The sequence below is a fragment of the Trachypithecus francoisi genome, unplaced genomic scaffold, assembly GCF_009764315.1.
Source record: "Trachypithecus francoisi isolate TF-2019V2 unplaced genomic scaffold, Tfra_2.0 Lachesis_group2, whole genome shotgun sequence".
Lineage (NCBI taxonomy): Eukaryota > Metazoa > Chordata > Mammalia > Primates > Cercopithecidae > Trachypithecus > Trachypithecus francoisi.
The window spans coordinates 134360806-134385763 of NW_022681465.1; the positions used below are offsets into that span (position 1 = coordinate 134360806).

The 24958-nt window shown below is 43.6% G+C and overlaps 1 protein-coding gene across 5 annotated transcripts in view; it reads right to left on the reverse strand.

The window, feature by feature from the left end:
- Positions 1–24958, reverse strand: part of CYFIP2 (cytoplasmic FMR1 interacting protein 2) — a 132968-nt gene that overhangs the window by 15967 nt on the left and 92043 nt on the right. For all 5 annotated transcript variants that reach the window (XM_033180473.1, XM_033180474.1, XM_033180472.1 and 2 more), the window contains exons 24-26: positions 24710–24853; positions 23454–23544; positions 22238–22368 (exon numbers count right to left, since the gene is read on the reverse strand). In XM_033180473.1, the coding sequence (XP_033036364.1) occupies positions 22238–22368; positions 23454–23544; positions 24710–24853 (366 nt within the window). The remainder of the gene's footprint in view (positions 1–22237; positions 22369–23453; positions 23545–24709; positions 24854–24958) is intronic.

A 24958-nucleotide genomic window follows, 5' to 3' on the forward strand; every position in this document is an offset into this window, starting at 1 on the left:
AGGTTTATCATGAACACATGAAAAAATCATGTGTTAATGATTTTTTTCTCCTCATAAAACCAGTTTTTAGTTTCAACATTACTGGTTTCTTTTTTCTTTTTTTTGTTTTGAGACAAGGTCTCATTCTGTTGCCCAGGCTGGAGTGCAGTGGCATGAACATGACTCACTGCAACCTCAGCCTCCCAGGACTCAGTTGATCCTTCCACCTCAGTCTTCCAAGTAGCTGGGACTATAGGTACACACCACCACACCCAGCTAAGTTTTTTATCTTTTGTAGAGATGGTGGTCTCACCATGTTGCCCAGGCTAGTCTTGAACTCCTGGGCTCAAACTGTCTGCCTGCCTTTGCCTCTCAAAAGTGCTGGGATTACAGGCATGAGCCACCGCACCCAGCCTCAATGTTACTGGTTTCTGTTCCTTACTAATTCATATCTTTTCTTCTGCCTGAATTAAGTTTAATTTGCTCTTATTTCTCTAGTTTCTTATTTTTTAAATAATTGAAATAAAGAATAGGGATGGGGAGTCTCACTGTGTTGCCTAGACTGGTCTCAAACTCCTGGGCTCAAGCAATCCTCCTGCCTTGACCTCCCAAAGTGCTGGGATTATAGGCACATGCCACTGCACCTGGCCATTGCTCTAGTTTCTTAAAGTGGAGGCCTAGATTACTGATTTGATACCTTTATTCTTTGCTAATAGAACATTCAGAGTATTCTTCCATAACTCCAGCAATCAAGAGTTCATTTCTTCTGGAGGCAGCCCAATCCACTTTTGAACAACTCTAATGGTTAGAAAGTTTAGTTGGGTATTGAGCCAAGGCTGCTTCCCAATAATTTCCACTCTAGATCCTTGTTCTGTTCTTTAGAGTATCACTGAATGTATTTTTCAAGCTAGTATCTTTAGCTCTTTTATCTCTATTCTTCCCCTCAGGGTCAGGCACTTTGTAAGAGTTTTCTACATCTCTCTCCATTTCCTAGTCTTCAGGTCCTTCCTCAGCAAACAGAAATATCATGCCTAGTCATACCATGCCATGACAACGTCTCTAGCAGAGATTACTAAGGACTGCACTGTCACCAAGTTCAATGCATACCTTTCAGTCTTCATCCTATGTGGTGTTTCTAAAGTATTAGGCACTGTCCTCCTCCGCTCCTATGATGAGGTGTGCCTTTGTTTGCACCATTTTGGCTTCTCCTTTTTAGCATCTTTGCAGATTTTATCTCTGATCATCCCTTAAATGTTTTTTTTTTTTTTTTTCTTATTCTATTGTCCTGGTTTATCTCATCTACTCCCATGACCTGAAACACCATTCACTGTTCACTATTAATCAAGCCTGTGTTTTCATCCAGACTTTTCTCCAAAGCTCTGGACCTGGATATCCAACTCCTTGCTGGATGTTCCCACTTGAATATTCCATAGCTCAATGTTTCTAAAGCTGACCACCGTCTCCCCCTTATCACCTGGTGTTCCTTGCTCACAGAACGGCACCATCAACTCATCTGCCCAGGCCTAAACCCTGGGGTGCATCTTCTCTCTTTTTCCTATGAAGACCAATTAGTCTTTGTCCTGCCGATTCTCATGTATGATTCTTTGCACGTTTCTCCACACCAACCACTACAACACTAAGAGCTAACAACCCTCCATAAGGGTAGGGATGGCATCTCTATTTCTCCCTCTCATCTCCAGTCCCCTGCATTATTAGTTTCTCAATAATTTATTAAATGTCTAAACATTTGTTACTCTATAAATGTTTCTTACATGAGTAAATAAATTTGTCTACATGACAGTCCTCCAAGTATGAGAATGCTACTATTACATCCATTCATTCATCCAACAAATATTTATTGAGCACCAGGCACTGTTGCAGGCTTTGCAGATATGATGCTGAACAAGTTAGACTAGATCTTTGCCCTCACAGAATTTATGTTCTAGTTGACAGATACAAACAAGTAAACAAATCAGAAAATTTCAGGGTAATATGCTAGACAGTGACAGGTTTGGGAAGGGACTACTACAAGGTAGTTAGAAAGGATCTTTTTGGCTGGGCGCAGTGGCTCAAGCCTGTAATCCCAGCACTTTGGGAGGTCGAGACGGGCGGATCACGAGGTCAGGAGATCCAGACCATCCTGGCTAACACGGTGAAACCCCATCTCTACTAAAAAATACAAAAAACTAGCTGAGTGAGGTGGCGGGCGCCTGTAGTCCCAGCTACTCCAGAGGCTGAGGCAGGAGAATGGCGTAAACCCGAGAGGAGGAGCTTGCACTGAGCTGAGATCCAGCCACTGCACTCCAGCCTGGGTGACAGAGCCAGACTCCGTCTCAAAAAAAAGAAAGGATCTTTTTGGCCAAGTGTGGTGGCTCACGCCTGTAAGCACTTTGGGAGGCTGAGGTGGGATGAATGCCTGAGCTCAGGAGTTGGAGACCACCCTGGGGCCGACAGGGTGAAACCCCGTCTCTACTAAAATACAAAAAATTAGCCAAGCTTGGTGGTGCATGCCTATAATCCCAGCTCCTTGGGAGGCTGAGGTAGAATTGCTTGAACCTGGGAGATGGAAGTTGCAGTGAGCTGAGATTGCACCGCTGCACTCCAGCCTGGGCCACAGAGCTAGACTCTCTCTCAAAACACAAACAGAAACAAAACCTTTTTTTTTTTTTTTTTTGAGAGATATTTGAGTTGGTGACATTTGAATAGAGAATGGAATGAGTTGGTGACATTTGATTAGAGAATGGAATGAAGCAAGGGATCTAGCCATGTAAATATGAGGTAAGGGTGGTCCAGTACAAAGGCCCTGGTGCAGGGAACGAGTTAGGGCGTAGTGTTGAAGAGACTCACAGTACATACGGCAGGAGGCCCTAAAGGTAGGGAGAGACCAGATCAGGTGGGGCCTCGCAGGCATGGGGCTAAGTGTGAATTTTAAGTGTACCAAGGAGCTATTGAAGTTGTTCCAGAGGACTGGTATACATAGCCCCACTGCCAAGTGTTCTCATCTTTCACTTTTCCAAACATTTCAGTTGTTCCTAGAAATGTCTTATGACTGGAAGCTGGCCATTGCGTGAACTATCAACTTTCTGTTTTGTTAACATGTGTAAAGTGGTGTGGGCAGCCGTCTTAGGGGATAGAGGAAGGGGAAGAGAGCTCTGGTTCTCTGCAAGAGTAATGCTACTGTTTTGTTCATTTACATGATGAGCTTCTTGATTTCTTTTGGGGAGACAGTGTTCCACTTACCCCCTTCAACGCCCCTGCCACCCCAATGCAAACTGAAACTGCAGGACCAGAGGTTCTTTGGGGGTGCTTCCTGCTGGCAAACTTCTGGGTGTGCTTCGTGATGTCATTTATCAATGAAGGTGAGAAACAGAAGGATGCGATTTCTTAAGGGATGGAAAAGCATTTGCCTGGAAGGTCCCAGGATTTGAGCTATGTAGCCATTTTCATGATGAGGTGGCTACACACTCCGCAACACCTTTTGTGGAAGGTGTTTGTTTGGCATTCAAGCTGAGATCATTGTGACTGATAAAAACATCCATTTTGGAGCACACAAAGGCCTGTGTAAGGGATACAAGCAAGCTTCCATTGTGGACGCCCAGGTGAGGCTGACCTCCCTCTTGTCTGATCCTTATCTTAAAGGATCCACACTAGGCCATACAGTCTGCCTAGGAACCCATCAAGCCATGACCTGCTAGAAAGGCTCCTTGCTGTGGCCTGTGAAGACCACCCAGCCTTGGTTCTCTCTCCACTCAGCTCCCTCCTTCCCACTCCACTCTGACTGTTTCAGCCATAGGAGCTGTTTGTTATTCAAACATGCTGTCTGTGTGCCCATCACAGAATCTTCCCTGTCTCTGGAATGCTGTCTAATTCTTCTCCCTTACTCTCTTTGCTTAGCAAATTCTTGTTCTTTCAGATCGCAATTTAAGCATCATTCCGTTTAGGAACACTTCCCTGACCCCAATGCCTCCCTGCTCATGTAGGTTCCTTTATTAAATGTCCTCAAACAACTGAGTTCTCTTCCTTTCCAGCATTTTAACTCAATCTATATTACACATTCCCATACGTGACTAGTTCATAAATGTCTACTCCCCCACCACTGAAATTTAACCTCCATGAAAGTAGAGACAATGTCTATCTTTGACCACATCTTATTCCCAATAGTGAGCACAGTGCCTAATATATAATAAATGCTCAATAACTATGTAGAATTAAAGTTGAAAAGTCCCAGCATGTAAGGAAGTTTAGCCTTAGAATACAATCTCTCTTATTTGGGGCCTATGTGTTTCTCCTTATTGTAATAACAAAGGGAGTATTATCTCTTCAATTTTACTGATTATGAAGTGGTTTTAAGAATTGTCCATGTGGGAGTTATACATGATATAAACGTCATGCACATGTACCCTAGAACTTAAAGTATAATAAAAAAAAAAAAAAGAAAAAAAAAAAAAAAGAATTGTCCATGTAGTGGGATTTTCAGGTGTTTTTAATTTTCTTTCCCACTATTTCCCTTTTTTTTTTCCTACTTATATGCATTTACTAAGTTTTCTACATTGAACCTATATTACTTTAAAAAATTAACTTGAAAAAAAGAACCCTGAAAGCAACTACTTTTTCCCAACTTGAAAGTAAAGAGCTTTTGGAGTCTTGTTGCTGGAATCAGAGGGGAAAGGAAATGAAATCCTAGCATGCCACTTGATCCAGCAAAGAAAAATATTTGCATAGGGGCCAGGCACGGTGGCTCATGTCTGTCATCCCAGCACTTTGGAAGGCCAAGGTGGGTGGATCACCTGAGGTCAGGAGTTTGAGACCAGCCAGCCAACATGGTGAAATCCCGTCTGTACTAAAAATATAAAAATTAGCTGGGCATGGTGGCACATACCTGTAGTCCTAGCTACTTGGGAGGCTGAGGCAGGAGAACTGCTTGAACCTAGGAGGTGGAGGTTGCAGTGAGCCGAGACTGAGCCACTGTACTCCAGCCTGGGTGACAAAGTGAGACTCCGTCTCAAAAAAACAAAAAAGAAAAAATATTTGCATAGGTTTAATGAAAATAGTTTTTGTTTTAGGCTACACTTAAGGACATGACAGATGCAGAACAAAAGACAAGTATTATAAAAAATACAGTGGTGATGAAGTAAAAGTGAAGCTGATAAGAGGCAGGAAGTGGGAGTACCAGGGATGGTAATTTCCTTAGTCTTTTGTCCTTTCATGGGAAGGAGTCTACTAAATCATGTTAGCAAAAGCGGCAATAGAGGTATATTATCTATGATTACAAGGGAAAACAACAGAAGCAGTAATATAATCAAATGTTGACAGGGAGAGAGATAAATGAGATAAAATCTCATCTTTCCAAGTAGGGAGTCAGTATTGTCTAAAGTTGCTAATTAAGAAATAGGTTACCCTCATGAGCGTTATGGAGGTGACTGGAAGAACTGGAAACAGAAGCGATGAGGACAGGCTGCCCAGGGAATTGGGAATACAGGTGGGCAGAAGTGCAGTAGAGCCAAGTAGGATGTTCTTCTTTAAAAGCTCATCTGTAGTATTTGATTTGTTATAATGTGCAATTAAGAACTTAATGGAATTAAGTTATAGTGTGCAATTAACAACTTGAACAAAATGAAGAGGCTAGATTAAATGGTCTCCAAGTCTTTAGAACCAAGAGTCTGTAAAATACAACCACTTTTGTCTTTAGAGAAGGAGAGGCAATGAACATTACTGAGCACTAACTAATGAGCTAGCTGCTTTATGTCAGTCGCCTGCTGTATGCTTCTGGACAGCCCTGTGAGATAGGGCTCACTGTCTCCATCCTGTGGAGTAAGGTGAACTTTCCTAACTAGGTCCCCACACAGATGCTTAAATAAGCAGTAAGGCTGACATTTAGATCCAGGGCCACTCCACTTTGACACACATTGTTTTTCCATGGCAGCCAATGCAGCCAAAGTCTTGGGAAGCTTGACTTTCCCCCTTCATTATATATACATGTCATTAAATGGCAAAGTTACCAAAAATAGAAATAGAAAATCACTTAAAATCTTAACACCTAAGAAACTTCAGCCTCACTCATATCTGACAGGCTCATTTCATTTGTTGACTTACTAGGTTTTTGGTTATAGCAACTAACATTCTTTAAACTTAAACTGTGGTATATATGCAGTTTGAAGAAGAACAAGAGTCTGAGCTACCTTCTTTTGTGCAAAGAAATAGGAAATTACTGATACCTTTATTCCCAACTTCCAGAGGTAGCCTCGATCCTGAATTGGTTTAAATAATTTCTTGGCAGACAGACTACTTTTTATAAATCTGCTGATGTGTTTCCAAGTCTATAATTAGACCACTCACGTCAATTTGTACCCACAAATTCCTTCTTCCCTGACCCTCTTACCCCTACCCAAAGTTTTCTACCCAGTTTTATCCATCCCATAAATCCCCATTTAAGTTTTACCTTGTAGGAGTGTTCCAAGCCCCTCCAGTCCACAGTGCCTTTGCTTTTTAAAAACTTACCAGAGCTCTTATTCATTCAGGGCTTCCACTAGGCCATCTGCAGATTGGGCTGTCTAATCGGGGTCCTGAAATCTGACCTTCTGATGGAGGACCAGGACATTGACCCACATCTCATGCAAACATTGATTAAGAGAGAATCTTCTTGAGGGACCACCCGTGTGTAGGACCTGCACGTTCTCTATATTTTTCTTGTTGGCCTGATATGCGAGGCCAGCAAGAATGTAGAGAACATGTGTATAATAGGATCTAGATACCCAACAAGGTGGTACCAAGTTCTGAAGACTTTCATTCTGACTTGAATAGAGCCTGAGCCGGAGATTAAGTAATTCTTCCATTTATATAGCAAACAATAAGCACAAGGCTTTCTGCAAGGTGCTGGAGTAGGTGAGGGAGACCAGATGCACAACGCTTACCAAGATGATGACAAAAGCAAGTAAATGGGCAATTCTAATAAGTGCTACAATTGGGGTGTGCCTGGGGTTTATGGGGATGCAAAGAGGAGCAACCAATTCAGACCTTTGGGGAGGATGATAGGGAAGGATTTCTGAAGAAGGACGCTAACTTGGAACCAGGGGTGAGTGATGGACAGCTAAGGGGGAATAGTACCTGCCAAGGCCTCAAAGCAAGAGGCAGGGCTGAGAGCCAAGGTAGACTGAAGCTTTCAGTGCTGGAGGAAAGTGATATGAGACAGGAAGGAGGGGTGGGCAGGAGTGGTTTGGGAAGAATCTTCTAAGTCTCACTTAGATTTCTGGATATTATCCTGATGGTTTTCATCAGGGAAATGGCAGAGCTGCAGTTTCACCTTCTGGTTGCAAGGGAGAGAAAGGATTGGGGAGAGCAAAGTGGGTGTTGGAAGAGCCCAAGCAGGAGAAAGCAGGGCCAGGAGTAAGTGGCAAAGGAGATGGAAGGAAGTGAGCAGAGGCCACAGACCTGATGACTGGACATCAGGACAGGAGGAAAAGGACCCCTGCACAGGGTACCTGTATGATGACGGTGCCGTTCGTGGAGTGAGAGGACACAGTGAGGCTGCAGGCAGGAGGAAGCCAAGGTCAGATTCAGGCAAGGTAAATTTCTGATGTATGTGGACATGGAAAAGAAGATATCTAAAAGGCAACTGGATGTGAGGCCTGGGCCCTGAAGAGTCTGTGGAGTAGAGCTGAACTTGGAAGTCAGCATGGGATGGAGGCTGACCCCAGGGGAAAGGAACTGTGCCAGGTTTGCATGAGTGGGTGCTTCTCAGGGTGACCAAGACCCTTCCGGAGACTTGAGTTCTTCTGATTATATGAGACCCAAGAGAAAAAAAGCACAAAGTGCTCCTTGAGTTCAAGGGAAGACATAGATTCTGAACATTTCCATGTCTACTAGCATACAGCCTACGCAGGGATAAAAAGACACCTTTCAAGTCAGGAATAGGGAAGATGCCACTTCTCTGCATTTGCTGCTACCTCTTTATTCCTTTCTTTAGGTCACCAAATATCTATTGAGTGCTTGCTCTGTGATCTGGCAGACAACCCAAAGGCACAGAGATGAAGATGACATGCTCCATGGAGCCAGGGAGGGGCCTGGATGCCGCGGGAAACACTATAACAGGTAGAGCTCTCTATAAAAATGAGATTTCAATGAAGTTTACCATCTAGTGGAAAAGAGATCCAAGGATCCAAGGACACCCATCACTGAGAAATAAAACAGAATCAACTGGGTTCAATAGTAGAAGCAGCTGACAAAGGGCTTTGGAGACTGAGAAAAGAGAGAAACACCATCAAGTTCCTCGCAGAGAAAGGCATTTGATAAAATGTGTGTTGATTAAAAGGACCAGTGGTTTGGGAGGATGAGGAAATGATGGCTGTGAGATGGGCCTGAGAGGAGGGGCAGGGTTTTGAACTGTGAGGAAAGGTGCCATCCCATTCAGAAGGAGGATGAAATCAGGGATAAAATGAGGTGGCTGATATGAAAGGAGTAGGGCATCCTTGGCTTGGGCTTGTGAGGAGTGTGGGCCACAGTGCTATGGGCAGTCAGTGAGCCAGGCTTTCAGTTCTTACGCGGCTTAGAGAAAAGGCTGATTCAAGTCTCTTTGCTCATGGCAAGAGGAGGAAAGGGGGCTCTTGGTAACTGAGGACCTGCTTCTTAAGCATTGGAGACTTTGCATTCATTACCTCATTTAACACTAAGAACTCTGTGAGGTAGCTCCTTAGTCCCAGCACTTTTCAGGTGTGGAAACTAAGGCTTAGAGAAGGAGTGTCCCACCTTTTGGCTTCCCTGGGCCATACTGGAAGAAGAATTGTCTTGGGCCACACATAAAAGTAAAATACACTAATGACAGCTGATGAGCTAAAAAAAAAAGAAAAACAAAAAAACCCAACATCTCATAATGTTTTAAGAAAATTTATGAGTTTAGGTCAGGCTGCATTCAAAGTCGTCTTGGGCCGTGGATTGGACAAGCTAGGCTTAGAGAATATAACAGAGTCTCATAGCTATACAGTATAGAGGCAAGACTTGAACCCAAGATTTCTGAATTCAAAGATATATGGTTTCCAGTGGAGACCATGGAAATCAACCGGAAATCAGGCTGAAAGAGCCTCATGCAACTCACCCTGCCCTTCCCCTTGGTCTCATTCCGTGTAAGTCTCCAGACTTAATGACACCAGTTCTTTGATAGGTATGGTGTCTTCCTTTGGACACAGGCAGAGTATAAGTAAACAGAGTAATACTTCCTATTAAATGAAGAAATGGGTGATAAACCAGAGCTACGGCCTCTCAGGATTGTCTTACTGCCAAAGGCCTGCTGTCATCTCCAAGTGGCCATCCAGCCTACCAGGCAATCACCTTAATATCAACCTCGTTGTGTTCTACTTGCTGAGTCTTATAGTCCTAGATGAGACAAAGGCATGAGGATTCCTGGGTGCCTTTAACAAGTCTCAAGTTGGGAATACTGATTTTAAAACTCCAAGTGGTCACTTAGAATGTTCTGGGTAGTAAATGTCCCCAGCATGAGTTTCCGTTACTCATCATTAGGCAGCAGACTCTGTCCCCTAGAATGAGTCTCCTTCAGAACCATAATGGTGCTGGGAGGGAGAGGCTGGGCTTGCAATGCAGTCGATGCATCAGCAAAGACCCCAGGAACTAACTGTGTTTTTTACAAGTGACTGGAATGTGCAGTCAGCAAATTCACAGACTGGAAATAAAAATGAATTAAGTTCGCAATTTAACTGGAACAGAGACCCCCAGTCCTCCTTTCCCCATGCTGCCTTGAAAAAGGAACAGCTGACTGGTGAGCCCTATCCAGTTAGTGTCCTGGGCTTTGCTGCATTGCCTTGCTGTACAGGATTGTGCATCTGAACAGGTGGAAGTGGGCATTTTGGGAGGAAGGCCGCTGCCCAGATACCAAAGCAGGACAAATGCCAGCACCTGGAATGCTGGAACAATGGGCAGTTTCCAGGAGTCTCAGATCATTGCTGCTTTTGCTGGGAGACAATGATACCGTCTTGTCAGGGTTTGTGCTTATTTTGGGGCGATGGGGGGAGTTTATCACCCAAGGCTGCTGGGTATCGTTTATGTAGCAAGTATAGTATCCAAGCGCATCACATCCTAGGGAATGCCAAGCACACTGCAGAAATCAGAGATTGTTTATAATCACTTTCTAGCAGATGTTATTCTTTAAAAATATATGTAAAAAGAAAGAAGTGAAATGTCTTGAGGAAGGATACCTTTTTATGATTTCCTGAAGGCAACATGTGTCCCAGTGATGGCCCTGGGGTCACCTCATATATCAACCACTATTGAGAGGCAGCAGTGGCTTTTGGAGAGCATTCTGACACCAATTCAGTGCAGCAGGATCGATCGACAGCTGTGGCGAACTCGAAGGGGGCAGTGGCATTCAAACTACAAATCTGCTGTTCTTGATTTCCAGTGACCATCATCATTAATAATCTAGTTACCTTACATGTGGTATTTGACTTGAAATTTGTCATTTTCTTCTGGGAGTGCACCAAATACTTAATTTAGCCCCTAGGCAAAGACTGTCCTCTGGAAAATTACTAACTTTAGATACATTTTAATGATTGCCACTCTAGCCTCTTTTTTTATTGGCTATCGTTATGTTCACTTTCAAAAAATTAGCAAATGCAGATAAATTTTTTAAAGGAGGAAAAAACGTATAACTCCACCACCCAGGAGTCACCACTGCTAATAGCCTTTTCCAGAGTTTGAACTGCCAAGTTCTTCTCTGCACATACCATTTCAGCATATATTTTAAAATAAGAACAGAATATACCTACTCTTCTGTAATCTATTTTTATCATTTAGTATATACTATTAGCATCTTCCCATGTGCAGTACAAAGCTTCTATCTGGATTTTTGGGGCCTATTTTTAGTTATCCTACATCCTTTTTAAAACGAGCATCCTACTCCTCAAAATTACTTGATAAATGAATATTCACTAAAGTACCAGCTCTCAGAGCATGCTCTTTCTCCCAGCACATCTCAGCAACCCCATTTTAGTGGGGCCTTCTAAAGATCAAGGTGGGCCTGGTGGCTCAAGCCTGTAATCCCAGCACTTTGGGATGCCGAGGCTGGTGGATCATAAGGTCAGGTGTTCAAGACCAGCCTGGCCAACGTGGTGAAGCCCCGTCTCTACTAAATAAATACAAAAATTAGCTGGGCGTGATGGCGCTCACCTGTAATCCCAGCTACTCAAGAGGCTGAGGCAGGAGAATCACTTGAACCCCGGAGGCGGAGGCTGCAGTGAGCTGAGACTGTGCCACTGCACCCAGCCCAGGCGACAGAGTGAGACTCCGTCTCGAAATAAATAAATAAATAAATAACTATCAGATAACATTCCAAACCCCTGGAGTGAGTCTCTAATAGCATTTCAGATACTGTGATAGAAAGTGGAGGTGCTCTTTCTTGGGGACTGAGGGGGTGTTCTTGGTGCTCTTGAATTACAAGGCCAAGGTGGTAAACGTCAACAAGCCTTAAGGTAGAAGCCAAGGACAATGGGATTCAGTCTTGCCTTGATGCAGACCTGCAGTGAACCTCAGTTTCTTTCTCTGTAACTTGACCCCCAAAGTATGCCATGTGGTTGGGTTGTGCAGCCAGGCAGAGTGGTAATAATAGATAAGTTGGTGGAATAGGCATGGCTGAAATCTTCTGATCCTTGTGGGTCAAAGTTGGGAGTTTGAATTTTAAGAATAACAAGAATCCACCTGTCAGTTTTAAGCTGGAGAGTAAAAATCTGATTTATCATTGTATGAAGACCCCTTTGCTGTTAATGCTAAGGCATGGCCCTCTCTCGGCTCAAGCATGGAAAGGCAGTGACCCTCAGCGGAGCTGGGTTTGAGACATTTCTCTTAGAGCATAGGGAGAAGGCATTCTTGTGTGTTAGTATTCCTGAAGCAGATGGCAAACCTTCCCCCCACGGCCAGTGGGTGGAGGGTGGCTGCCAGAGGTGTTCTCCTAAGGCCACTCACTGACCTCTAATTTGGACTGGCCAGCTTCCCTGGCTTCATTTGCCTTTCTTGGATCTTAAACTGGTATGTCTTGATGGTGAATCAAATAGGTGGTCAGCCTGTGAGTCACGGCTGACTTCGGTGCTAGCAAATGCCTCTATAAATTTTTTAAATGAGGCCAGATGTAGCTCCGGGATATATGTTACCAAGAATAAATCTTACCAACTAGCAGAGTAGCTGGAAAAGACAAAAACCCTCATGACTTTCCTCTTCATACATCACGACCTTGTCTGCTTTAACCCCTTTCCTTCTTAACTTTTTGATCCCTGATGAAGTTTTATGTCTCCCACTTCAACTTCACATTAGGAAAAATTCTAAACATATAAAATATTTGAAGGAATAATATCCTTATACCCTTGACGTACAGTCACAATGAACACTTTGTCATATTTGCTTTATTTTATGGAGTCATTTGAGAGTAAATGGAAGACACTGAGTCACTTCAGCCTGCAACACCTAAGCATGCAACTCCTAAAAACAAGGACACCCTACTGTGTAACCTCAGAATCGTGATCCCCTAAATTAAAAATTTTCCTAATATCATATACAATGTAGTCAAGACTAAAATTTCCTCAATTGTTCTTAAAATATTTTACAGCTTTTTTTGGAACCAGGATCTAACCATGATGAGTTTTCCAAAGTGTGAATAATATGCAATTGCTATACAAAAACAACGAACTTCAATGATCCCTCCTTGGAGAACTGCCAGGAGCTTGTGCTTCTGCAGAAGTTTATCTCTGGGAGGAGTTAATAAGTGAAAGTTAGGATTCAGTAACTTTGCATGTACCAAGTGCCATGCGAATGCTTGTTATTCCCACTATATGATAACTACAAGAGAAATAATCAGTAGGTGATTAAGAACCACGGTCTGTCTACTGTAAAACTGCTGTGCTGACAGTAAAAGCAAAAAAGGTTTCTAGAGTCAGGATGCAAAAAAATATTTTACTGTAAGGAAGTCACATCAGAATTCAAGGGATTCATGTTTTATTTTTGCATTGCTTTCTGTCTTAATTTTCTTTTTGTATTATACTTAATTTAAAACTGATGAACATCAATTTTAAAACTGAGGGATTCCATCAAATATCAAAAACCTTACGTGTTCCCAACTCAGTCTATGAGGCTAACTGGAGACTTGATTTCTCTTGGCTACAGGCTACCATAAAGATTCCGTGTACATATTTTAAAAAGATTAAATATGATCCTAAGAATGTCAGATTTATGCAGAATGGCATTAGACTCTACATTTAGGGTTCTGTTAACAGTTGAGTGAAAAACTACCGTTTTTAGCTGATTTCCTAAAGAGAATAATCACACCAGTATTTTCTTAACCTTTAACTCTGATTTTTGAGGCAACAAAAAGACAAATAACACTAATGCATTATGTCTTTGTGTGGAGAAAGGAGCTGGAAATGGGAGGTCCAGGCAACCCCACAGGGATCACTGCCTGGATTTTCTAGCAGGAGGGAGATGGGGACCTGGGCCTAATCAGAGAGCTTAGTGCTCTAAACATTCCCTTATATGGAGGCACATAATGTGTTTCCCGCATACTGATATTAAGCCCCAAGGATACACAGCCTGTGAGGCAGGCAAGAAATTAGGCTTCCCATTTCCACCATGACCCTCTCCCTTGCACAGAATGTACAAGTCGCAGCTTCCAGCCCTCCTTTGGGACTCCAGGTGCAGTGGAAGCCTCAACCGAGAGATGGTGCCTCTGCTCCTATTCCACTGGTACCTCACTTCCAGCAGCTCTTGGTAGCCCTCGCTAAATCTATCAGTAATTTAATCTTACCTGATTGTATGTGATCTTCTCCTGTCAATCTATGCCTTGCTTGAATAGTGCTGTATATTACTATGTTTCATCTCCAACCCCTTCCCCTGTCCCCTGAATTGTCAAGGGGATAATAGACTTCTTATTCTGGATCAGAATAATATCTGGTCAACTGGGAAAGATCTATAGCCAAGAAACTGTGGTCTAGAAAGTGGGCTTTCCCTTCCCTCAAGTATATGCCAATGTCTTCCAAGGTTAGCATTTCCTAAAGTGGAAATTGGGCATATAAGGAAATGTGATTTAATCGTAATGAGCCACACAGTGAGCAAGTTCTTTCCTTTTTCAGTTTCCTGTCAATCTTTCTGACAACCTTAATGAGAAAGTTTCCATTTGAAACCAGCACGTGTTAGCACCTAATATTTACTAATCTTGTTTTTATCAAAGAGGGAGTAGGGCTTGTGTTCAGAGATCTGGGCAGGCAGCAGATGGAATTATATGACTTTGCTGTATTTTGGTTGAATGTATTATTCTGGTTGCTTTCTAATGATGGCAAGAGATGATTTTTTTTTTTTTAATGCAAGTGATGGTTTCCTTTTAAAATTAAGTTTCATTAAAAGGATTATGTAAATAACAGAACCATTGATCTGCAGATGTGGCAAAAATTGTGACAACTAAGCATCCATGTCAAAAGTCTGGCAGCTCTAGTCCAAGAAGATGCTTCTAGATCAGAGATCCTCTACTCTGGCTGCACATCAGAGTCAAGTGTGGAGCTCTGAAAATATCTGGGTCTGGCCAGGCGTGGTGGCTTGAACCCCACCCCTGGAGGGCTTGGAGGCTAACCCTCTATGCTGAAAACCGGCGGGTGGGTGGTGAACAGTGCCGTCAGGGATGGGATATGTCCTGGAGTCTCACACTCTGCCTGGCCCATGAGGGCTCTTGGTCTTGTCTGTGGAACCAGTGACTCTTACCTCTCAGACCATTTTTTCCCAAGTCCTGATATGTTCACACTAACAGGTTTGTTTTTCAGATAAAGCCATGTCTGAAAAGATGTAAATATACTTAAAAATCATAAAGTCACACAAAGGAAGGGTATTATTGGGAGTCAAAGTGCCTCCATTCCACAAAGCGTGGATCATTTTCTTTTTTTTTTTTTTTTTTTTTGAGGCGGAGTCTCGCTCTGTCGCCCGGACTGGAGTGCAGTGGCCGGATCTCAGCTCACTGCAAGCTCCGCCTCCCGGGTTTACGCCATTCTCCTGCCTCAGCCTCCCGAGTAGCTGGGACTACAGGCGCCCACCGCCTCGCCCGGCTAGTTTTTGTATTTTTAGTAGAGACGGGGTTTCACTGTGTTAGCCAGGATGGTCTCGATCTCCTGACCTCGTGATCCGCCCGTCTCGGCCTCCCAAAGTGCTGGGATTACAGGCTTGAGCCACCGCGCCCGGCCGCGTGGATCATTTTCAACCAAAAACATAATCTGTGTCTGGGCTAAGAAACACTGATACAGAAAGGCCAGAGGCATTACTTGTGGGTGCCTGGGCAAAGGGACAGGATACGCTTCTTGGGCAGCTGGAGGAGTCTTTTCTCAGAGTGACAGGTAAAATCATCCTGGATCAAGCACAGGTGGGCGTATGGAGTGACGGTCTGAGAGGGGTGGTTGAGATGGGGCTTTTACTTTTTTACTTTCCATGCATTTGAATTGTGTACATTTGCTACATATGAGTTTTTCCTTTTAAGGAAAAAAGTAATAAATATTTAATGCACTAAATCTAAACAATAAAGTCTAAAAAGTGAGAGATACTTCTCCCACGCCCCTGTCACCCATCACACCTCACAGAGGTAGTCATTCTTCTTACCTTGGTGAGTACTGCTTTTATAACTACTAATTTTATATGGGAAAATCTGCTAGAACATAAAAACATCTGGAAGAATATCCTTTAGAATGTGAACGGAGGTTGGCCGGGTGTGGTGGCTCATGCCTGTAATCCCAGCACTTCGGGAGGCCAAGGTGGGCAGATCACTTGAGGTGAGGAGTTCAAGACCAGCCTGGCCAACACGGTGAAACCTCATCTCTTCTACTAAAAATACAAAAATTAGCTGGGCATGGTGGTGCATGCCTGTAACCCCAACTACTCAGGAGGCTGAGGCAGGAGAATCGCTTGAACCCGGGAGGTAGAGGTTGTAGTGAGCCGAGAACACGCCACTGCACTCTAGCCCTGGTAACAGAGTGAGACTCCGTCTTAAAAAAAAAAAAAAAAAAAGTGAACAGAGGTCATCTTAGTGTGACAAAGTGGTTTTTTCTTTCTGCTTCTCTGAGTTTTCAATCAATGAATTTATTTCAATTGTGTAATAAAAACAATTAGAAGAAAGACATTAAAAGGTAGAAGTAGGAGACAGAAGGTCAGATGTGGGGATGAAACTATTGAAAAGAACAAAAACAACTGGCAGAGCTCAGCTGGGCATCTCTCTGTACTGTAATATGCTAACCTGAAGGATCTTTGGATTCCAAGGGGCATCTGGTTTTCATCCAGACTCCTGCACTAGCTGTTAGGCTGGGAAAATCAGCTCCCTCTTGGGACCTCGGTTTTCCTATCTAGAAAATGTGAGGTTGCACTAGATGAGTGGTTTTCAACAGGGGGAGGTTTTGCCCTCCTAAGGAATGTCAGGCAATATCTGGAGACATGTTCGTTGCCACAATGAAGGGTACGACTGCAATATGGTCCAAAAATGCTGTTTGACATCCTATAAAGCCCAGGGCAACCCCCTAAAAGATTATCTGGCTCCAAATGTCAGTGGTGCTGAGGTTGAGAAACCGACCCTGGATGGTCTCTGGGGGCTTTTCCAGATCTGATTGGCATTTGGATCTGTGAGTTTGAGTCTAGACTCGCCTCATCTCTGGTGAGGGCAGTAATGCTCTCAAAGGACTGACTGGAGCGTTTCTGTGGTCCACTCTAATAAAATAAGGACAGAAGAAGTAACAGAGATGAAGGCAGAGGCAAGAGGCCTTGCAGTAAAAGACAGACTAAACGGCTCTGTCCCTCCCAGGGACACGGGCCCGCCCTCCCTCACATGTACAAACAGGTCCCTCTCCTGGTGTATGCTGGCATAACAATGGCCCGAAGTCTAGAAAACCACACAAAATTTGAACAAAAACTTAGTGATTGCTATTTCCCTAATGACCACCTTCTGATTTCCCAGGGAAGAATTTCCTTTAAAAACCTGATACAAATCAGTATTTAAGTATTTTTATATGTTTCAGATTAGATCCAACAAATATTAAGAGGCTGCGATGACCAGACCATTTATGGACACAAGATAAAAGACATAGCACTACCACTACAGACTGCAGGAGGAAGGTCTTTTCAAGAAGTAGTGCCAGAACAATCTGGAAATAAAAGATTTATACCTCCCATTAAACACAAGCATCAACTCTAGGTGAACAATATGGACTTAAAGGTCTGTTTAGCCTTGAAAGACTAACCTCTAAAACTTTCCGAGGATAGCCTATCTTCATGCGTGAGAGTAGGCGAGGTTTTCTCAACAAGTCACAAGAGTATCAACCGTAAGGGAAAAAAATAACTACACTAAGCCTGAAGAACTTCTATTCACCAAGACACAAGCCAGAGTAATATATCTGCAATACATGTATCCATAATATATAATGGCCACAAATCCATAAGAAAGATGACTTAAAAAGGCAAGAATGTTGACCAGCACTTCACAAAAGATGGTGTCCAAATGGTCAGTAGCATGTGGAAGGAGAATCAGCATCACTAGGGAAATCAAAATCATAATGAAATATGACATCCCCCGCCAGAATGGCTATGATTAAAGAGGGACAAATTGTTCATAAGGCTGCAGAGAAGTTATAACTCTCATATACTGCTGCATACGAGTATAAATTGGTATAATTTGCAAAACTGCTTTGAAGCTAACCTAATAGGTATTTCCTTAATAAAAACAGGAGCATACATACAGCAAAACACATGTACAAGAATATTCATGACACCATTATTCATAATAGTACCAAACTATAAACAACCCAAATGTCCACCCACAGTAAAATGGATGATTCAGTTAGTCTGTTCATGCAATGAGAATACTAGAGTAATTGATTCAGTAATAAAAAATGGATCATCTATAACATGGATGAATCTCAAATGTAATCTTGAACGACAGAGGTCAGAAAGGAAAGGGAAAACATACTAGATAACTCTATATGAAATTCAAAGACAAGCAACATTATCTCTGGAAATAGAACTCAGAACCACGATTCCTTGTGGAACAAACATACTAGATAACTCTATATGAAATTCAAGGACAAGCAACATTATCTCTGGAAGTAGAACTCAGAACCATGATTCCTTGCGGAACACTGAAGAGGGCCTGAAAGAACCATCTATGATACTGTAAATGTTCTGTGTCTAGACCTGGGCTACATGGACATGTGCCTTCAGCAACCTGTACACTTAAGATTTATGCATCTGACTGTAATATCTTAATTGAAACCACCAGAATACCCAAAACCAGAAAAATAATGTCACAGGTACCTGGGTTTCTGTACTAATACTGCACCCTCAATTTTGAGAAATATTTATAAGCACCTAACTTAATGAGGAAAATACCTTTGTCCAAGTCATCAACTGTTCAATTTATATCCCTCTACCTATCAATGATACATTAATCTCTGTTTTGTTTTTTTTTTAAAAAGGCAAACCACAGAATGAGAAGGTATTATGGAACCTACAACCAGAAAGACCTCTGAAAATCTATTAGAAAAAGACAAAATATGGAAAAGTAAAGGGGGTAAGAGATTTCTTACTTATTCCTTTGCACTTTCTGGTATTTCCCAGTTTTTCTAAAACCAGCATATATTAACTATTTTAAAATGATAGGTCAATAACAATACATGAATATGCTTTCCTTGTAAGAAATTAAGACATTCCAGATAAGGCTAAAAAGTCCCTGTTGACCTCTAATCCTGGATTCCTCCCTAATACCTAGAGAAAATGATTGTTAACTACTCGGTATGCTTTTTTGCCAGATCTTTTTCAATGCAGTGTTATTTGTGGGGTTTATTTTTTGTTTACATCTATGGCACCATGTGTGTCTTAAAACTTTTTTTAAGCTCAATATTGTATCTTTCACTATTTTTTATCTTGGTATGTGCAAAGCTACTTTATCAGCTTATTATTTTTACCTGCTTCAGAGTTTTCCACGAGAATGAATATTCCACAGTTTATACAGCCTTTCTTCTACGATGGCCGTTAGGCACCTTTCTTTTCTTTTTTTTTTTTGGCAATTAGTAGTCCTCTTTCAGTGAGAACAATTGGTATGTCATTTAAATATTTAATTCTAGCTTCCTAAACTAAAAAAAACCTCCAGAAAGTTCATGCTTCATTCTAATCTCAGAAAGCACTGTCTAGGCTTGGAGATCTCTCCAGCTGTCTAAGTAGAAAGGGGAGTGTGGACTTCAGTGAACCTAATCCCTGCTCTGTGTTCCCCACCCTTCCCCGACCCCTAGCCCCCAAGGACTGGGATCATCAGTACTGGAAACCTGTGCTTTAGTTCTTCCACCTCTGCTGCTGCTATGCTGTGTGACCTCAGGTGAGTTCCTTCTGTCTCTGGTTCTCTGTTTTCTCACTTATGAATAGAAGGAGTTGAAACATTCATGCTGTAGGGGGTCTGTCTCAGCTCTGAAGGTCATTGATACTGAGTGTCCTGTTGTCCTCAGTGATACACGTGAGTGACCACCCAGACGGTGCCTGAGGAAGTTGTCCTTTCCTTGCAGCCCCCATCAATAGTCTGCCTCCTGGAGTCTGAATAGGGGAAGCTGAACTGATGGTCTCTGAGTCACAGTTCCTCATGAAGAGAGGTGCTTAACAGGAGACACTCAGGGACTGAGGCTTCAGGGACCCCCCTACCCCAACCTCCACTGTTCCTGGTGCCCCTGAGGCCTTCAGAAGTTGTCCCTATGTATCCCTGTGACTTCTGAAGGCTACACTGCTATAGCAACCTGGGTCTGCTGATCTGTGTAAAAAACCTATCAATTAGTTGTCTGGAGAGTCCATTTAAGGGGTAACAAGCAATTACTCCTTATAGAGGAAGAGCAAACAGTCCCCATTTCAGAGCCTCTCAGGGTGAGTTTGAGAGCGGCAGGTCCAAGTCACTTATTTTAGGGATGGGGGCACCGAGGGATGAAATGAATTGGTTCATCCCAAGTCACAAAGACAATTAGAGGCAAGGCATCCTTACTGGCTCTGATTCAGAAGCTCCATTATCTCTTTACCTTTGTTCCAGGCTCTTCCTTTCCCCTCCCATCTATTGTCCAGCACCTACTGCCTCCAAGATGGGCTCTAGACTGTAAGAGACTTGTCCTTCACTCTCCCAATAGCCCCCAGGCCTTTGAAAACAGCCAAGCAGACCCCCTCACCTGCTGCTCACATGGCATCCTGCAGTGGCCCATGAGGCCCCAGTGACCTGCTGACTGGCTGCCTCCCTCCACGGCTCTTACCTCTGTCCCCTTGGCACCAGCTCACTATGAGGTCCTCCCTGTCCCTTAAAGACCAAGCTCTATCCTCTTCAAAAACAGCACATCTCTCTCTGACACAGTCACTCTCCCTTTATCCTATAATCCTGTGTATTCCTTCACAGCTCTCCTCCCCATCTGCAACCACAATCTGATTTTTATGACTTTGCTCGTTTCCCTCTCTGGAATAAAAATGGTAAAACTCTGTCTCTTATTCATGGCCATTTATCCACAACCTAGAACTGCTCCTGGCAATGAAGAGGCTTGCCATGCCTCTTGCTGAATGAGTGGATGGATGCTGAAAGAGATTCCCACTAGGTCCTGAGAATGATGCACCCCAGAGTAACATCCTTCTGTTTCCTTCTGCTCTAGGCTGTCTCTGTTACCCTGACACCCATAGGACTGGGCCCACTGGGAGCACCTTGGGGAGGAAGGAGGAGAACATAGCCTCTGAGTCAGCCGTGAGGCAGAGCAAATCCAAGTGGTCATGCAGGAAGAAGAATGTGCCGGTTCTGCGGGGTCCTAAGAGGGAGATGTATGGGGGTGTGCTTTGTTCAATATGACAACACTACTGATGTACCGATGGTTTAGTTCTTACTGCATGAGCTTTATGTGTGGTGTATCTTTCCAGCCTTGAAACTATCCTGCAAGGTAAAACAACTGTCCCCCATCATAAAAAATGAAGATAACAGTGCATGTTCTCCCCTCGGGCTGGGACAGCTTCACCAGGCAAATTCCTGCTCATTCTCCAGGCCACCTCCCCGGAGAAGTCCTTCCTCAGCCCCAAGAACACATCGAGTTCTCTGTCTCCTGTTCCCACGGGACCCTGCACTCACCCCTCCTAGCTCTTGCTGTAACCATAGACACACGATTTCAGCGTGAATATGGACAGGACAGGAGGCAGGGCTGGACACTGCTACATGCCCCAGCACAGTACCTGTCCTCAGGTATCCAAGGAATAATTATCTCATAAATGAGATGGAGCAGGGAACCCCCTTAGGGGCCTGCAGCACCACCCCACCTAAGCATGGAAATAAAATCTTGAGTTTCTTCAAGGGAAATTCCAGGCATCTAGCTAGCCCTAAGAAGTAAATAAGCAAGCTGATAAGCAAGAAGGTAATAGTACCTTAAAACAACAGCCAAGGAAGCTAGAATCATGGGACGTTTGATTCCCTACAGAAATTCAAGATAACATCTTCACATATGAGCTGGAGTTGTTTTTCAGAAACCTGGACCCACACCAAACAGATGTGCTGGCATGCAGACCTCAGATAAGAGGGAACTGCAGGCCGAACTCTGACCGCAGTTCTTTGTTCTAAACTTATTCCTGGGAGGCCTAGAAGAAATCATACCCACAAGCCAGAGCTAACATTCTTTTCTGCTGACCCTAAATTTTAAAGCTTCTCTTCCTTACCCAATTGCAAATCAGAAACTCTCTGAATCTACCTACGACTGTAAGCCCCCACCTACTTCAAGATAGCCTGCCCCTTTGGGCTAAACCAATGTGTAACTTCCATACAATGACTTTTAACTTTGCCTGAAACTTCTGCTTTCCTGAAATTTACTCCTGCCTCTAAAAAGCCTTGTTTGCAAGCCACTGGAGAGGTGAGGTCTTAGGTGAAAACTGCTCAGTTCTCCTTGCTTGGTACCCTAAAAATAAATACCCTCCTTTCTCCTGCAGTAAACCTCGGCATGGATGTTTGTCCCCTACTGCGCCAGGCAAGTGGACCCCAGTTTGGTTCCATAACATGAGGGAATGGCAAACTAAGACCTAGACAACTCCGCTAATTGTGAATGGGAGAGCCAGGACTGGAATCCATGTCTGTCTGGAAATGAACTGAAAAGAGCATGTGAGCTTACACTAAAAGAGCACAAATTGATGCTGCAGGAGCCTCAATATCTGATTGGAGTTGGCATCCCCTCCAACCTGGAGATACCTCAATTCCTTTGGGCTCTGGACTTACCAGAGCTTGCTCTATGAGGAGGCAGAAGAGGATGGCATTGCCCACTTCCCTCAGGCTCTGGAACACGTCTGTTTTGAGCTCTGCGTACTCAATGATGTCCTTCAGCTGGTGGTGGAAGAACTCCAGGATCCCTGGGAGAAGAAGCGGGATGGGTCAGTGGGAAGTTGACACTGCTCAGTAGGGTCTGTGGGAAACAATGACTGAGTGGCAGCCCCAGACCTGACTCTCGGATGGCAAAAAGCCAAACCACGCATCCCTCTTCTCTGCAGGCCCAGAGTGAGATTTCTTTCAGGGCTCAGTACTGGAAAAAGTTCGAGAAGCTGGCTCGTGTCTTTTTCAGAACACACGCGCACGCGCACACACACACAAATGAGGCAGCACTGGACCCTTTCCAGTCCCTCCAAAGTTGCCTGAATTCCTATCATGACAGGAATGAATATTTATTAGTAGGTGTCAGATATTGTGCTGAGCACTTTATCTGTAGTATCTCATTTCAATATCACTATATCACAATATCACTAACTAGGCACTATTACCCCTATTTTCAGATGAGGCTCAGAGAGGGTAAGGGGCACGCCCATAGTCACATAGGTAGTAAGTAGGGCAGCTGGGACTGAACTCCAGAAATTTTAGCCTTATCTTTTTCCTATTCTCAATCATGCAGACCCAGCACTAGATATCTTGGTTTTGAAAAGAAACATCAGATGCCAAGTGACAGTCCCCATCTTTCCCTCTTCTCCAGGCCCTGTATTCAGTTCACTATCAAGGAAGGAAATAATTATTTCTCTGCCCAGCGGTCAAACAGCAAAGATGTCCATTTCCTGACTTGACTTAGATATGTCAACTTGGCACCACTGCCTGGAGCCTTGGTCTCCCCAAATATGCAGATGGAGGAAGATCTGGAGGTGCTGAGCTCATAAGTACCTTTTCTAATAACCTGGCTCTGCATTATTTAAACACGCTGACATTTGCTGCCCTCTTCCAACTTCCCAGCAGTCCCATGAGGCAGGCCCCGCAAGCATCATCTCCCTCCACTGACAAGATGATACCATTGCTCAGAGGGATTAAAAGCCTATCTAGCTAGTGGCGGCGGAGGATGGATAGCTGGTACTCTGCCAGCTCACTGGCATGTTAGAGAAGCAAACGCTCTAAGGTGGATGGTCAGAGCCTCCCTCCCCACCATGGGATGGGTCTGGATTGTTTTGCTATCACCAACCTGGGGAGCCATACTCATGTCGGGGCAAGCGGCATATCTTGGGCATCACTTCTATCAGTGTTTTCACATACTGGAGAATGGTTCCTTGGAGCTGACAAAAGAAGAGTACAGATGAATGAGATAATCTGCTGCAGCAAGTGTGCATCTCTGGGCTGAATTCTGGGCTACGGAGGTTTTGTTGAGACCTCTGAGAGGAAGGGGCAGGCTTGCCTAAAGGTGGAGAACAGTCCCTTTGACCTTTATAAGGGAAAATAAGCCTTTATAAGACTGAAAAAGGAGCTCTCTCATTATTCTTTTGGGCTTACAGACTTCAAGGAGGGCACATTTCTAGGTGCAGGGTCTTTCCTGGGGCTGAGGATGCTTGTATCAGATTCAGACTAAGAGCTAAAATGAAATGGAGCCAGGAAATTGTGGAGATTAAAACATGCTACTTAATTTCAGCCTGGAAAATTCATGGCATGTTCATCCCTCCTGTGCCCAAGGCAGACATCTTTAATCAATTACCACATTTTCTTGTTTTACTCTGGATTTAGCTCCACAATCTTTAACAACCCATGGTTCCACAAAGCTGCTGCCAAAGAATTGGAGTTAGCAGATTAATCCTATTTGCTATTCCTGATCTGGTTATAAATTACTTTTGTCACTTGAAATTTTCATAAACATCTTAAATGTTTTGGCCTTCAGCAGTGTTGCAGGAAATTAAATGAAATTCAGATGACCATATTTGGGGCAGATGCAGAATAGTGGTAAAGGGATATAGCGGTAAAGGGATACAGAACTCTCTTGAAGCCAGTACAGTATGGGAAGCAGTGTTTAGCAAGAAATCCCAAGGGAAAGAAGCATGGTGATTGATTAGAGATGTCTGCCGTGGGTAAGGGCGTGGAAAATGGCAGCACAAGAGTCATGAATTCGCCCTGCTCAAATTAGATAATGGAGCACAGCTGGGGAGGATGAGGAGTCAGTGGCAAGTGCTGAAGGACAAAATGAGGATTTCTGACTTCAGTCATCAAATACAAGGAGTTTGGGGTCAGAAAATGAGGAGCACAGCTATAGGTCAAAATGTGCACAGAAATGTAACAGAATGATAGGTAAGACCAATCCAGGGATATAGGCAAGGGACTCCCTGAGCGGTTTCTACAGGCAGAGCTGCAGTGCCTGGGATTTGTTTTCACAGGCCAGGTAAAAAGTAAAAGCAAACCTTGTTTATGTCAACCCCACATGGGCACATCTCAAGCCACACTGAGGCTTTTCCTTACCAAGCTCTTCACAATCTTTAGCAGTTCCTCCATGACCACAGCGATGCCCTGGTAACCCAGGAGTCTGCAGATAGTCTTGAAATGAGGTGGCCCCACGAAATTCCTGTAGGAGCTGTAGATGTGGCTGTAGGCAATGTTGAGAGGCTGGAAAACAGAGTGGCAAAGTAAGTTCCTGAGTACTGAATGGATGCTGGTGGAGTCCTGGCAGATGTTCCGCTGACAGAAGAATTAGGAACCCAGTGTTACGAG